General features: G+C 40.7%; 1 protein-coding gene and 1 long non-coding RNA gene across 3 annotated transcripts in view; one reads left to right on the top strand and one right to left on the bottom strand.

Annotated features, from left to right (window-relative positions):
- LOC147113454 (uncharacterized) overlaps nucleotides 1-14277 on the top strand; it is a 61197-nt gene that overhangs the window by 43888 nt on the left and 3032 nt on the right. The gene's annotated exons all lie outside the window — the stretch shown is intronic.
- wdr11 (WD repeat domain 11) overlaps nucleotides 3320-14277 on the bottom strand; it is a 122259-nt gene continuing 111301 nt past the window's right edge. Inside the window, exons 26-29 of the mRNA XM_085994549.1 lie at nucleotides 12997-13094; nucleotides 9524-9669; nucleotides 7787-7866; nucleotides 3320-4799 (exon numbers count right to left, since the gene is read on the bottom strand). Of these exons, the coding sequence (XP_085850675.1) occupies nucleotides 4642-4799; nucleotides 7787-7866; nucleotides 9524-9669; nucleotides 12997-13094 (482 nt within the window). The 3' untranslated portion in view covers nucleotides 3320-4641. The remainder of the gene's footprint in view (nucleotides 4800-7786; nucleotides 7867-9523; nucleotides 9670-12996; nucleotides 13095-14277) is intronic.

Below are 14277 nucleotides of genomic sequence, written 5' to 3'. Positions count from 1 at the left end.
ACAGGGACAACAGTGGAGAGTCCTCGTCGGAGGACGCAGGACTCTGCCAGCTCAGCTCAGCTGCATGTCGACCCTCTGCCTCTGGGTCCATCCGCAAGAGAAGAGGTGATGGATCTCCATGCACAGATGCAGGAGTCTCTGGCAGGTTTTGTCTCCAGGGTCGCTGTGAGTGCTGAGCAAATGGAGGAGTCCATAGCGACCATGAGCAGAGCCTTTGTGGAGTCATTGGTGCATGAACGCATCACCATGGAAAGGTTGGCAACCTCCATGCAGGAGATAACTCGCCAGGGTACGGAAAACATGGTGAGTGCTCATAAGAGAATGACATCTCTTGAGGAGCGTTGGCCATCTGTTGAACAGAGAAACCAGATCTTCATGGAAGTCCTTCTGAGTAGGACTGCCAGTGCAGAAACGGGTCCCACTGGCCCCCTAAAGCGCAGCAAGGTGCTCTCAAGCTACTTCCAAGCGCTGGCCCCTTCTGGCCTGTGCAGCTTCAGGTGAGTGAGCAGCAGCCTGGTGCTCATCCTGCTGTTCCTGGTTCTGCTGCTGCCGCCTCTGCTGTTGGAGATCCTCTAATGCCAGGAAGGGAAGGTACCAAAGGCCTCCCATGCTTCTGGCAGATGCCTTCGTTGAGGGGGCGCTGAGTTAGGGTGGTGAGAGGGGCTTCCCAGGAGCTCACACTGGAGAAGTGTGTGAGGCTCCAACTTTCTACAGCTGTTCCTAAGCCTTCAAAAAGTTCCCCCAAGCCTTCATCAACAAGGTCCTGCAGCCTGCAAATGCTGCCTCTTTAAATCTCTTCAGCCCTCATTGACCTCCAGCTGAAAGCAAGCAAGCCAACCGTTTTCACGCCAGCTCTCATCAGCGGGGTTCCCCGCAGGCGTGTTTGATGTGGGGAAAGCCCCAAAGTCGCATCGGCCCCGAAAAATCTACCTCAAGGAGGAAATAATTACTCATTACTGCTCCGACGACCAGTCCCGCCAGCGGCGGCCGGGACTGAGGCGGGTTGCGTAGTAACGGCAGTCCGAAAGTCGGACGGGGCGGGGAATCAGGTTGGGGGGGTCCCGACCTGCTTTTTCGCCGATTTTCGGCCCCCGGCCGCCTGGAAAGCCGCCCAACGGCGGCCAGAAAATCGACCCCATTACTTCTGGTTTAGACGGCACAATTTAAAGAAATCAAGTGATTTCAAGCAAATTCTGTGACCTGGAAGAAATATTTTGTTGTTAGAGGATCTTTAAAATGCAGTCCAGTGACAATTTAACATTGAAATAAAAACAGAAAATGCTGGCAATACTCAGCAGGTCACGCAGCATCTGTGGAGAGAGAAACAGAGTTAACGTTTCAGGTCGATGACCCTTCGTTAGAACATTCTGACGAAGGGTCATTGACCCGAAACGTTAGCTCTGTTTCTCTCTCCACAGATGCTGCCTGACCTGCTGAGTATTTCCAACATTTTCTGTTTTTATTTAGATTTCCAGCATCTGCAATATTTTGCTTTTGGACAATTTAACATTGATGGGCGTTTACTGAGGTCCCAATGCACTGTCAACTCAGCCCGTTTTTAAATGAACCAGCCCAATGAAAAAAGCCACTAATGAAGTTTGAAAAAAATTCAATAGCAATTTTATACCTTGCATGATAATGCTGATGCATTGGGGGCAGTCTACTTTGTAACATAAGGCCATTGCAATTAGATCCTTACATGTGGTGGGATCAATATAGTTAATTTGAAAACAAAAAGGATCAGTGTATAGGGTTCCCAACCCTCCCAGATTGTCTCAGTCTCGAGGAATTAAAGATTAGTTTCGTGGTCACTTCGGTGAACAATCTGGGAGAAAAAGCACATGGGCATAAAAAAATTTAGATGTGGGGAAATAAAGGCTGCTTGATTGGATGATTCCTGACTGTCAATCAGACAACAAAGAGTCGCTGCACTTTGCAATCCCATGGGACAGCAGCATGCTGAGGATGGATGCGTCAGGTGACCACTGGCAGGAGCGGGGCAGTTGGAGGGTGGTCATATGATGAAACCTCATCTACATTCAACCATATATATGCAACCCTCTCAGAGTATGATTGCACTTTTCAGACAGGATAGATTACTCAGGTGCTGTAATCATGCCAAGAATGATCTGTATTACGAGGAAGCTCACATACCAATACAGAAAAGTTAGATTGAGAACATTCTTCTTAAAGAACTTGAAGCACTCTCTCAATCCTTAATTGCATAAGCGTGTCTTCACAGCCACCAGAAACAGCATAGCCTGTGAGGGGCAATTGAAGGGGAATTTAGAAAAAAATTCTCAATGTATGCAACATTGGCAAGGATGTATTTCTAGTTGCCCTGAGAAGATGGTGGTGTTTTATATTAGTACTTTCTAGATACAAAGCAGCACATGCTGGAATTTAGCAGAGATGTATGAAGAGATAGAAATACAATTTCTTTAGTGGAGTGCAGCATCAAAAAGTTGAATACTCAACATTTATCACATTGCTGTTTGTGGGATCTTGTGTGCAATTTGGCTTCCACATATGCCTTCTTCTCCAGGTACCTGTAGGTCAGAATGATTAATGTAACTTTGTCAATCAGCCCTAGGAAAATAAAAGACAACCATTTGTCACTTTTTTCACCCTTACCTGCACTTACCAAGGCCATGATGGGAGAGGAAAGCACCTAAAGTAATGTATGTGGGCACTGATAAAGAGGGCAAACGTACTTTTCTGGTAGAAAATATAAGTAAAACAATACAGAGCCTAGAGGTTGAAAGCTGCAGTACTTTCTTAGAAATATTTCTCTTGTGATGGAACAGATGTAGTAAGATTGGTACCTATACTGAGGCATGATAATGTGCTATATAAATGCCAATTTTTTCTTTGAAGGTAGGCACCTGGAGATGCTTATATCGTACTATATTATGCCAAAAGGGGAGGATACAGTAGTTCCATCTTAAAAGGATAGGTAACTATATGGTGTCAGCCTTAGCTCTGTCGTAGCGCTCTCACTATGGGTTCGAGCCCCACTCCAGAGACTTGAGCACATAAGTTAGGCTGACACTTCAGTGCAGTACTGAAGGTGGCTGCACCATTCGAGGTGCCATCTTTTGGATGAGGTGTTAAAATGAGACCCCATCTGCCCTCTCAGGTGGGCATAAAAGATCCATGGCACTTTTCAAAGAGCAGAGTTCTCCTGTTGTCCTGGCCAACATTTATCCCTCAATCAACACCACCAAAAAACAGATTAACTGGTCATTCATCACATTGCTGTTTGTGGGAATCTTGTGTGCAATTTGGCTGCCACATATGTCTACATTACAACAGTGACTACACTTCAAAAGTAATTTATTGGTTGTGAAGTGCTTTGGGATGCTCGGGATTATGAAAGGTGCTATATAAGTAAAAGTTCTTTCTATAAGAACTGGCATAGTACGTATATTGTGCCATAAGGGGCGATCATATTGTTCCATCTTAAAAGGACTGGTGTCCATTTAGTTATTTTTCCTGTTTGTAGAGATAACCTACTACAGCAACTAAAGAAAAATATTAAACCCATTTCAGGTTGGGGATATTTGTAATTATACATCATGCATAAGAACATATGATTGGACAATTTACCTGCAGAAGCAGTCAAACTCACAAAGAATTTACCAGCACTTCAGAATAACAATATTTAAGTATTACATGGTGAGCGTAACACTAGGTACCAATAGGCAACATTTGTTAATTTAATTTCTCAGTATTTTACACCATTCTCCTCCTCCTCCCTTCCCCATCTTATCTTCAGACTGGAGGAATTCCATGTTCGAGACACTGTCCTGGTCAAAGTCACCTACTTCACCCTGTGTTACTGTGGTCTTGTCATTTCTGACCATTCCATCTTTCTTCACCACCTCTCCTTGATACATCTCTGTGGCACCGTCGTCACCTGGTTATATGTCCACCTGGTGTTGAACGTGCAATTTTCACTCTAGAGTTCTGTTTCATGTCTTTAATAGATTTTGGAATCAGCATTTCATAGCAAACTAAACACTGAATTATATACAAAGTGTAGCTATAGTAATATTTTATACTTCATTTTATAAACCACTTATGCACATTTCACATTAGAATAAATCTAGTTTTTCCAAGCAACAAACACAATTATTTGTGTATCGCTAAACAGTAAGAAGGCTCGAAGTGCAATTATACCCAGAAAACATTTCTAATCACATAATATAAGATGTCCACATCCTCTTGCCTAACTACGGAAATAACTGTCTTTTTTAGCATTTAAAATAAATCCTATCCGTCAGAGTGACAACTGTATGGACAATTTATCTTGTTGTCTATGGGAGCTTAGAAAAATATTACAGCCACGGTTATATTATAGAGAGGGATTTTATCCAGATTTTTCATCCATGTGGGAGCCATAAACAAAAGAAGCAAAATCCGCATGTATCAAAAGTTTCGATATACCAGAGAGCATTACAGTGAGAGACTATTGTACAAGATATTTTTACTGATTTTCATTGTGGAATAACAACTGGAATGTATTTTATTCAGACCACACAATTGGAAACTGCAACACAACATTCAAAATGCTATATGTTAGTCACCAACTGGTTCAATTAACTTTTGAAACTGTGGAGGGCCACTGTCATTTACAAGTCACGAAGCAGGTTTATCTTCTTTGCTCTGCTCCAGCTCTTTAAGTAGTTCAGCTCCTGCATCTCCTGCTTTTGTGGAAAAGAGAATCGCCCCTTCCTTTAGATTCAGCATCTTTAAGTATCTTGCATAATCTGCATATACTGCATCGTAACATTTCTGTGAAATCTTATTAAGGAAAATGCTTTAAAAGTACAACCACATTGCTATTGTGTAAGAATTAAAATTTAGCATGGATCATCCGACATGTATTCAAAATTTTCTTTTAAAAATAATTAATGGTTAGAATGTATTTTCAACCGATATAATTCTTAAATCAACAGCACAATCAACTAAAGATAATTATGGACTTACTCTATGTTTTCCTTTTATGTTGCCAAGCAGAATTATATAAAGATATAATCAAATTGTAGCATTCAATGCTGCATTTTAGGAATCAATAGCAAAGTACTCAATTCACACATAGTAATCTAACCAGGTTACATTACAATGTGCTGTATTTTGGGCAACTGTCCAAACACGTTACTGCAGAACTTTTTTTCCAGTTTAACAAACAGTAGTTACTGTTTACTCCTTTACATTTTGTAGAATCACAGAATTTACAGCACAGAAGGAGGCCCATTGTACCTGTGCCCATGCTCGATCTTTAACTGGAGCTATTGAATCCCAGTTTCTTGCCCTTTTCTCTGTGTCCTTTTATAGTCTTCCTTTTAAACTACGTGATTCCCTCAGCAATGGTGTTATTGTCTCTATCTCAATAGTCACTTATGGTATAGGATTTCATGCTTTAATAAACCTCTTGTAAAAAAAATTTCTTCCAGAAGAAAAAGTGAACACAGGGCAAGTTTGCACTGCCTGGGCTTTCCAGATTTACAGCAGAGACATATTTTGCATGTAGATTAATTCCACCTAAATAGTGAAACACTGAAAATACTGCTATCACTCCCCGTCATTACCTTTGAGTATTATAATAATCTAGGACAGTAAATTAATAAACATGCAACTTTACCAACAATATTGTAAAATCATAAATATCTGTGGAGTTGGAGCATGCATGTGCTCTATAATTAAGGTAATCTGTAAACCTGAGGAATGGTTGTGTTCCAGAGATCTTTACAATCCTAGCAACAGTGAAGAGTGGATGAAATGATGAATGGATCTCAGCAACACAAGAACACAAACCACATCTTCCCAAAATTGACCTCACTGTCAACACTTGAATATCATCCATTCTGTTTGGAAGAAATATTTATTTTTAACAAATTGACTTCTGTATCTTCTACGACGCATCAGAAAAAAATAAGATGCGTGGAACTGCAGTTTTTAAAAGGGTCCTTTAGTGTGAAAAGGGACGACAAAATACGTGAGGGACAGAGTGATGCAATATGTTCAAATCGTTCTGGAACTTGGGTTTGAACAAAGTTTAGATAGATGAGATAAAAGACACCATCAAGGATCTTAAATAAAACTTGTCTGGACAAGCAAATCTCTGGCCCCAGTAGTTGTGAGCCCATAACACAAGCCTGCCTATGGCTTGGTACTAATTGGGCAATTATACTTCGAGAGAGGCCACAATAATGGTTGGTTTGGAAAATGACAACACACTATAGTAGGGGATGTTTGCTGAGGTTGAGGTTAACTCTTTGCACTAGCACAAACCTAAATTAAGGTCTGAACAAATTATACTCCACTTGGCATTAACCAATTTTGTTTCAGCACGGTTTTAATTTTGGGGGAAAATATTTCACTACTTCAAACAAATTTCAAAATTAATTTAATAAAAAAATCTGTAAAAAACAGAAAAATGTAACATTTAGAGATAATTTCACAGTCAAAACTTAGTACTATTATATTAGCACGCCTGCAATTGGTGAGAGAGTTTAGGTAAACCACTGGAACTGAATTGATTGTTTTCCCTGCACAGAATCTACGCTACATTTAATACAAGAAGTGTAAAGTAGAAAAATGTCTTATTTTCCCAACTCCGTTACGTGATGAACACAAAATTAACCATTTTTTATAATTACATTTTATGTTAACATAAGAAATAAGAGCAGGAGTAGGCCATTTGGCCCTTCAAGCCTACTCCGCCATTTTCAATAAGATCATGGCTGATCTTCTACCTCATCTCCACTTTCCTGCACTATCCCCATATCCCTTGTTTCCCTTAATATTCAAAAATCTACCGATCTCTGTCTTGAATATACTCAACGACTGAGCCTCCACAGCCCTCTGGGGTAGAGAATTCCAAAGATTCACCACCCTCAGTGAAGAAATTTCTCATCTCAGTCCTAAATGGCCAACCCCTTATTCTGAGACTGTGGCCCCTGGTTCTAGACTCCCCAGCCAGGGGAAACATCCTCCCTGTATCTACCCAGTCAAGCCCTATAAGAATTTTGTATGTTTCAATGCGATTACCTCTCATTCTTCTAAACTCTAGAGAATATAGGGCTAGTCTATTCAATCTCTCCTCATAAGTTCAGTTTACTCATCTCACCAAGTGTTTGCTCGGTCAGTCCACCTTCGGAATGATTGAAGGACACGTGCGAAAGACACAAATATTCAGGTTTCGCGATCGTGCAAGTAGATCTAGGGCAGCGTGAGTCAACGTCCAAAAAAAGTAAAATGGTTAGACTGCTTATGGGACCAAGTGACACTAATGAATTGAAGAATGGATCTACAGCAGACCTGAATTTGTAACACTCAGTAACAAAAGACTGGAGAAAATGGAGGCATTTCAGGCTTGAAAGGAGGTATCTAAGGAGACCTGATAGGAGGTATATCAAATAGTGAACGGTGCAGAAAACGTACATATTGTTTCAAGTTGAAGGACAAGGAGGCACGAGTTGAAAAACAAATCCATGTCAGAAAGTTCTTCTGCACAGAAAGAGTGATGAACACATGGAATGCAGGACAGTGGAGGCAAAAACCTTGGAATAATTTAAGAAACAGTTGGACGTTGTGATCGACAGGATGTATGTTTTCTCTCGGTGGATGAGCTAAAATGGAATGAATAGCCTTCCTTAGCTTGTGATTTTGTGATAAAAGGCACAAAAAATGGGTGAACTTACATCAGCAGTCCAACCATGAAAATGTGATTTCGTCACAGATATATTCATTTTTGTACCATTGAAATTAAAAAGGATATTTGAATTTTCATTTATTTCAATAACCCCATATTTGAGACAAGCCTCCAAGAACAGTGCAGCTCTGTCAAAATATCGCATGCTGAAATTTAAAAAAAAAAATATATTTTTCCAGAAATATTTTAACTCATAAAACAGAAATAACACTGGAATGTTATAAAAATGAGTGAAGAATTAAAACTTAAAAAACAATTTTAGAATACTGTAATTAGCCTGTAATTTCAATTATCTAGCTTCTCCTTGGTTTGCAGAATTGCCCCTCTCTAAAGGGCTTCAGGTTGCTTCTACTTTTATTCTGGAGCTCATTCTGGAGTGTTCTTTCACAATCGTTTTGTGTGCATGCACAAGTTGTCTGCCTCCGGTGCTAGTTATAGCACATTTGTACATCATTGTGGCTCTAGCCCTGCTTTATGTACTTTCTTTTCACCATCAGCCTCCTTACTATTGCTTTCCATCCTACGCTCACTCCCTGGCAGCCAAGTGCAAACGCAGCTAGGGCCCTGCTGGTGCCTCAGGTGCAGCTGCCGCAAGAAACGCCTACAAAAGCACTACTGATCATGACTGTAAGCAGCATCAGTTACATCAGTTTCGGTTATCATCATTTTTGGACACCTGCCACTGAGCTCCAACAGCGGAACACAACAGCAGCTCAACTAGAATCTTAGCGTTCTGTAGGTTACTCACTAGATTTTAGAACTAAATTACAGGAAACTTTGGTTTATCCGGAGGTTAACTGTCCGGAATGCTCGAGCCACCAGCAAAAATCAGGAGCCGTTTCGTTAGGTTTTTTTTCTTTTCGTTGCTTTTTTTTCCACCAGTCAGGCTCTGCAAGGTCTCGCTGAAGCTGTTGCTAAGCTACAGAGACGCTTGCAAGGTACGGCCGACTGTTTAGAAGCTGTTGCTAACAAACAGGGTTTGTTGCCAGATACGGAGCTCAAAATCTCCGTATGTTTCAACATTAACGCTGGTTTGTCCGGCAGTTTTGATGGGACGGCAACAGCTTGGTCCCGTCGGTGCCGGATAGCACAAAGTTTCCTGTACTTAGTAAGTTATTCACATTTAATTAACCTACTAAATTACATAATTAATTTAGTTACATTTAATAACAAAGACACTTGTTGCATTTAATAATAGAATCATACAGCACAGAAGGAGGTCGTTTGGCCCATCGTGCCTGTGTCGGCTCTTTGAAAGAGCTATCCAATTAGCCCCACTCACTTGCTCTTTCCCCATAGCCCAAAAGATGTTTCCTTTTCAAGTATTTATGCAATTCTCTTTATTATTGAGCCTGCTTCCACTACCCTTTAAGGCAGTGCATTCCAGATCATAACTCGCTGCATAAAAAAAACGTTTCCACATGTTGCCTCTGCTTCTTTTGCCAATTACCTTAAATCTGTGTCCTCTGGTTACTGACCTTTCTGCCACTGGAGACAGTTTCTCCTTATTTATTATCAAAGCCCTTCAAGACTTTGAACACCTCTATCAAATCTCCTTTTAACCTTCTCTGCTCCAAGGAGATTAAATTACTCATTATATTTTGAAAAAAAAACTAAAGCAAATATGAATCAAAAAGTTCCTTACAAAAACGAATAATTACATTTCTGTTTGAATTTATTAAATTAATCCTTCAGTTCAAACCCATCTATCTTGCCCCTGAGCAATACTCCCCGTATCAACTAGTATTCTTTATAAATACACACACAAGTGCATTTTGTCTTAGTGGAAGCCACATTTCTTACCTGTGTAGCATTTCTGCAACTTTGCTAAAGCAGCCCAATGAAAGAAGGACTAGAATGGCTTTGGACTTCTGGTTCACCTGTGGTGAACAAAGATGATCCACCCAGCGTTTCAATACTTCTGCACACTCCTCTGTGTTTAGACGGACCTTTATTAAAGAAATTAAAAAGACAATTAATATATTGTATTGATATGTACATCTGATTAACAGGACGAGATGAGTCACAGTACATTCAAGGAGGTAATAGGGCACTCGCATGAATGTCTATGACCTTATAAGTATCACAATTTACTCAGATACGCAACCTTGGCAGATGAGAATAAAATTCAAATGATTCTTACACAGAAGACAGACATGTTTACTTGTTATGCATAAATCAGCATTTGCAATTTGCAAAAGTCTGCCATGAATTCTCAAATGCATCTATTGATACTTGTGCCTTGAAATGTAACTCCTCAAACAGTAGCAGAGATGTTTAACACTCTCATGTGAAATTCCTTTATCGGCTATAACACAGAAGTGCCAACCCATTTATTTAAAAATGGGTTGAAATAATGGAGAAAAGAAATTTCATATGAACAAGCTCATATACTAATATTTGAAAGAGGTGATTTCAAGGAATTATTGCTACATAGGCAAGAGCCTGTTGCTGCTTTCCATATGACATCTTCAGGACTAGATTTTTCTATGTTCCTAAAATACAAGTCATACTCTCCATTAATTATGGCATTTGGCACTTCTGATGAGTAACTGTCTTAACAATGTTTTGATCTGTGTTACCCAAATTTACAATCTTAGTTAGTACACATTTAAAGCTATAACAACTTTTCTACTAGCCCTGGCACAAGTTCCAATATGAAAAAGTAGACTTCCCATCTGAACTGGATGAATGTCTGAGAAGATTGACTTTTCTGATTCCCACGAGAGTGTAACAAGCTTTGCAGTACTCAATTACATGCAAGGCATTTTGCTGTGCAAAACATGCCAACATGCCATGAATTAATTAAAAGAGCAAATAAAGTTGTGATTAACAGAGGGTCTTTTATTCTGTTGCCTGATAACTGGATTTCGACTAGAACTTGTAATTGAAACAGATACCAAATAACTTTTCTGCTGAAACCAGTAATTAGAAACATCTGGCTTTCTAATGCTGGCCTGTCAGTGACACTTGGGTGAGCAACACGGGACACTGAAAACTGTTAATAGTACTATTTAAATTAAAAATATACATCATATTAAAAAATGAGCACTTCGGTTATTAGAACTAAGAGAAAAAAATGGAAATACTCAATTGTGCTAGCATGTGAAAAAGAAAAGATAGGATAATGGCCCATAACTTACAGTCCCCGTGACGATGTACGCTCAGTGTACACCGTCGTAAGCCTTCTGAAAGGCCCTGCAAGTTCCGGGTTTCCACATGCACTGCGCATGCACAAAAACCCGGAACTTGCAATGTCAAGGTACGCCTTGGCAGTTCATCCGAACCGACTAGAAATTCACTTTCGCTGTTGCAGAGTTGGGCTATTTACCCAACTACTGCCCAGCAATTGCCCACGAAACCCATACGGCTGGTAAAAGCAGGTGTAGGGCCTGCCTTCTTGCTAATCTTGCTAAAAATTTAATTAAAAAAAAAAAAACGATGCACAAACACTTAAAATTAGTTTATACAAATATTGGCCTGGATTAAAATGTTAAAATTATTTTTCAAAAAATTAAATTATTTGCTGTAATGAAGGGACTTTTAATTAAATTTGAAAATCAGAACATTTATTTTTATTACAGTTGTCTAAATTGTTTAATTATTCGAGGATTCCAGTAGGGTTTATGGGGATTCAGTTCGTGAATGGAATCCTCCTTTCTCATTGGAGGACCTGGCCCACGTGATCCCAGGGACACTTCCTACCGCCTGCGTCCCTAGGATCCGTGGGCCTTTAACCAGGCATACGCCTGGAGGCCCAGGACCTGAACTCTCCATAGCTGTGGAGCCAGGAGGTAAGTTCGTAGATCTTTCGCGGGTCGGAGGCATACTCCAGAGGTACACCTCCAAACACAAATTCAGGGCCGATATTTCAGCTGAATATTCTTTGTATAAAAAGGACTCTGTTGTCTTCCTATACCAATTCCGATGAAGGATTTCCAACCCTGAAAATGTAACCCATCTTTTCTCTTACCAATGTTAATATTTCAAGTAGATGCCAGTATTTATTTTTATTATTCGAACAGTACTCAAGAATAGGAAGGCATCTCAGATCACTTTACAGTTAAGACGACAAGAAGCACTGACTGCTGAGCAGGAGCGGACAGGGATAAATGGAAGGATTAGGGTGGAGAACTAATGGCACACTCAAATAGGAAGGCTTTGAGAAGAATTTTGAAAACAGGGAGTGAGGTGGTAAATTGGAGGCAATTATACAAGGAGTTCTAGACAGCAAGAGTGTAGTGGTTGATTGATCAGCCAATGGTGAAGCAGAGGGAGTGAACGACTGTTAGAGTAGAGGATCTGTGCATGAATGAAAAGTGGAGGTCACTAGGGCAGGATGGGGCAAGGCCTTGGACAGACTTGGGAGCAAGGACAAGAACTTTTAAGTTAACTAGGGCACAAGGAGCCAGTAGATGTTGGATAGGATGGGGCTGATAGGAGTACGGGACTTATGTGGATAAGGACACAGGTTGTGGTGTTTTGGATAAGTTGAAGCTAGAGAAGGATTGAGGCTGGGTGTCTGGATAGAACATGCAAGTAAAGTCAAGCTGAGGTGAGGAAGGCATATTCTAGGGCTTTGGCAGTGAAGTAGGGGTGGAGGTGGGTGCTGTTGCAGAGGTGGAAGAAATCAAACTCAATAAAAAGGAGCAGATGTGGGGATGGAAGCGGAGCTCAAGGTTTAGCAGATAGGCATGGTTCTACAACTTGTGACTCAGCTTGAGGTGGCAGCAGGGGGAGGTTAATGAAGTCAAGGCCAAGGCATTTAGGCATTGGCAAGAACCAAACAATATGGCTTCAGTTTTGCTGACATTAAACTGGAGGAAATTATTGGCTCATCCAAATCTTAAATATAGGAAAAGTAGTTGGGAGAGCTCAGCAACCTCCTTTGGCTCAAAGGAGGAGGTAGACAGGTGGAGCAAAGTGTCATCAGCGTACATGTGGAAGGTAACTGCATGCTTTTAATGATATCACCAAGGGAAAGCACATAAGTTGTGAAGAGGACTGGACCAAAGATGGACCCTTGGTATACATCTCAGGTGACCGTGCAAGCAGAGGGGAGGAGAAGCCATTGAAGGCAATGCAGTGCCTGTGTATGTACAGAACTAGGCAACAGCAGTCTCACGGAGGTGGAATGCAGAGGAGAGATGCTGGCGTGATGGTCAACGATGTTGAAGGCAGCAGAGGGGTCAAGGAGGATGAGGAGAAACAGAAAATACAGACTGCTGCATCAATATTTGCTCTGTTGTGTCTAAAATGAATTATGAATCACTTACCTTTGCAAGCCATGCAGCTCGATTCCACTCTCCATAGGTCTGCAAGTATCGACAAGCATCCGCAGCTTTATCTATCAGACAAAGCAGCTGGACTCCTTCTGCAAGGATAACACAAAGTAAAAATACTCAAAGTACTGAAAAGACCAAATTAGGTGTACAGCATAAATATATCAGTAAATCTTTACAGATGTGAACAATTAAAATAGATTTCCTCACAGTTTCGTTTAAAAAGAAAATCCAATATTCAGGTAGGAAGGTTAAGCATGAACCAAAATGTTTTAGGCAAAACCGTACATGTATTAAGAATCCTTGGGGCCCCGGGCACCAAGAGCATTCAAGGCCCCTCTGCACCCCCGGCTACGGCAAGTGTCAGTATTTATATTGTCATGAATCTGCTGACTCTGCTTCACCCCCTCTGACAGTATTTTTAAATACTAGAATATTTTTATCCAGCTCTGCACTGGTGAGTTTTACTGGAACCTCCCATTTACACAGAGCCTCTAGCAAGCATCCAATATTTGGCTGGGGCCCCATAGGCCTGTGTATTAATCCACCGCTGCATTATAGAAAGGACATTAAAGCCAGAGAGCATATAGCTTAGATTCACCAGAATGATGCCAGAGATGGAGAAACTATAGCTAGAAGGAGAGACTTGAGATACTTAGACTGTTTTCACAGGAGCCAAGAAGGCCAAGCTGAGATTCTATATTCTTATATATAAATTACTAATGTTCAGATAAATGAAATATATACTGATGTCTTCAAGTGATGTAAAATGCTGAAGAGGTTTTCCCTTGAATTTTAGGCATCATAGCTTTGTGATTAGTAGGAAATATGGTAAGAAGCCTAATACTGACAGATTGGCTGGGGGGGGGTGGAGAGTAGAGTGCAATGGAGGGTGCACCTGGGTGCCATAACAAGTCAGCACACTTCCCTTGCACCTCTTGGACTTGGGTGCAACCAGGCTTGACTATTGGAATAAAAGTTTCCTTTCTGCCAGCCACAAAAGCTTTAGCAGGTGCTTTGATATTTTAATTCAAAGTGTGAAATGCATAACACTGCACGTGCAGAACGTTGTTTCAAGAGTGCTACCGCACGTTGGCAATGTGACATTTGGCAGGTCCCCAAAAAAGGACATGCACAGAACTGATTCTAACTGTAGAGTTATGTTTCTTTAAGCCACTTATGGGAGGTGGAAGTCTTTGGCTAAATCAAGATTTTTTTTCTTGAAACATCAAAATTTCAGATTCACTCAGGTCAAACACTTCCCCTTCCTCCTCC

This window comes from Somniosus microcephalus, chromosome 8 (assembly GCF_052327205.1).
Source record: "Somniosus microcephalus isolate GS21.2 chromosome 8, FLI_Smic_1.0, whole genome shotgun sequence".
Taxonomy (NCBI): Eukaryota; Metazoa; Chordata; class Chondrichthyes; order Squaliformes; family Somniosidae; genus Somniosus; species Somniosus microcephalus.
The sequence above is the reverse complement of the archived record's forward strand: the minus strand, read 5'-3'. Positions and strand labels throughout refer to the sequence as shown.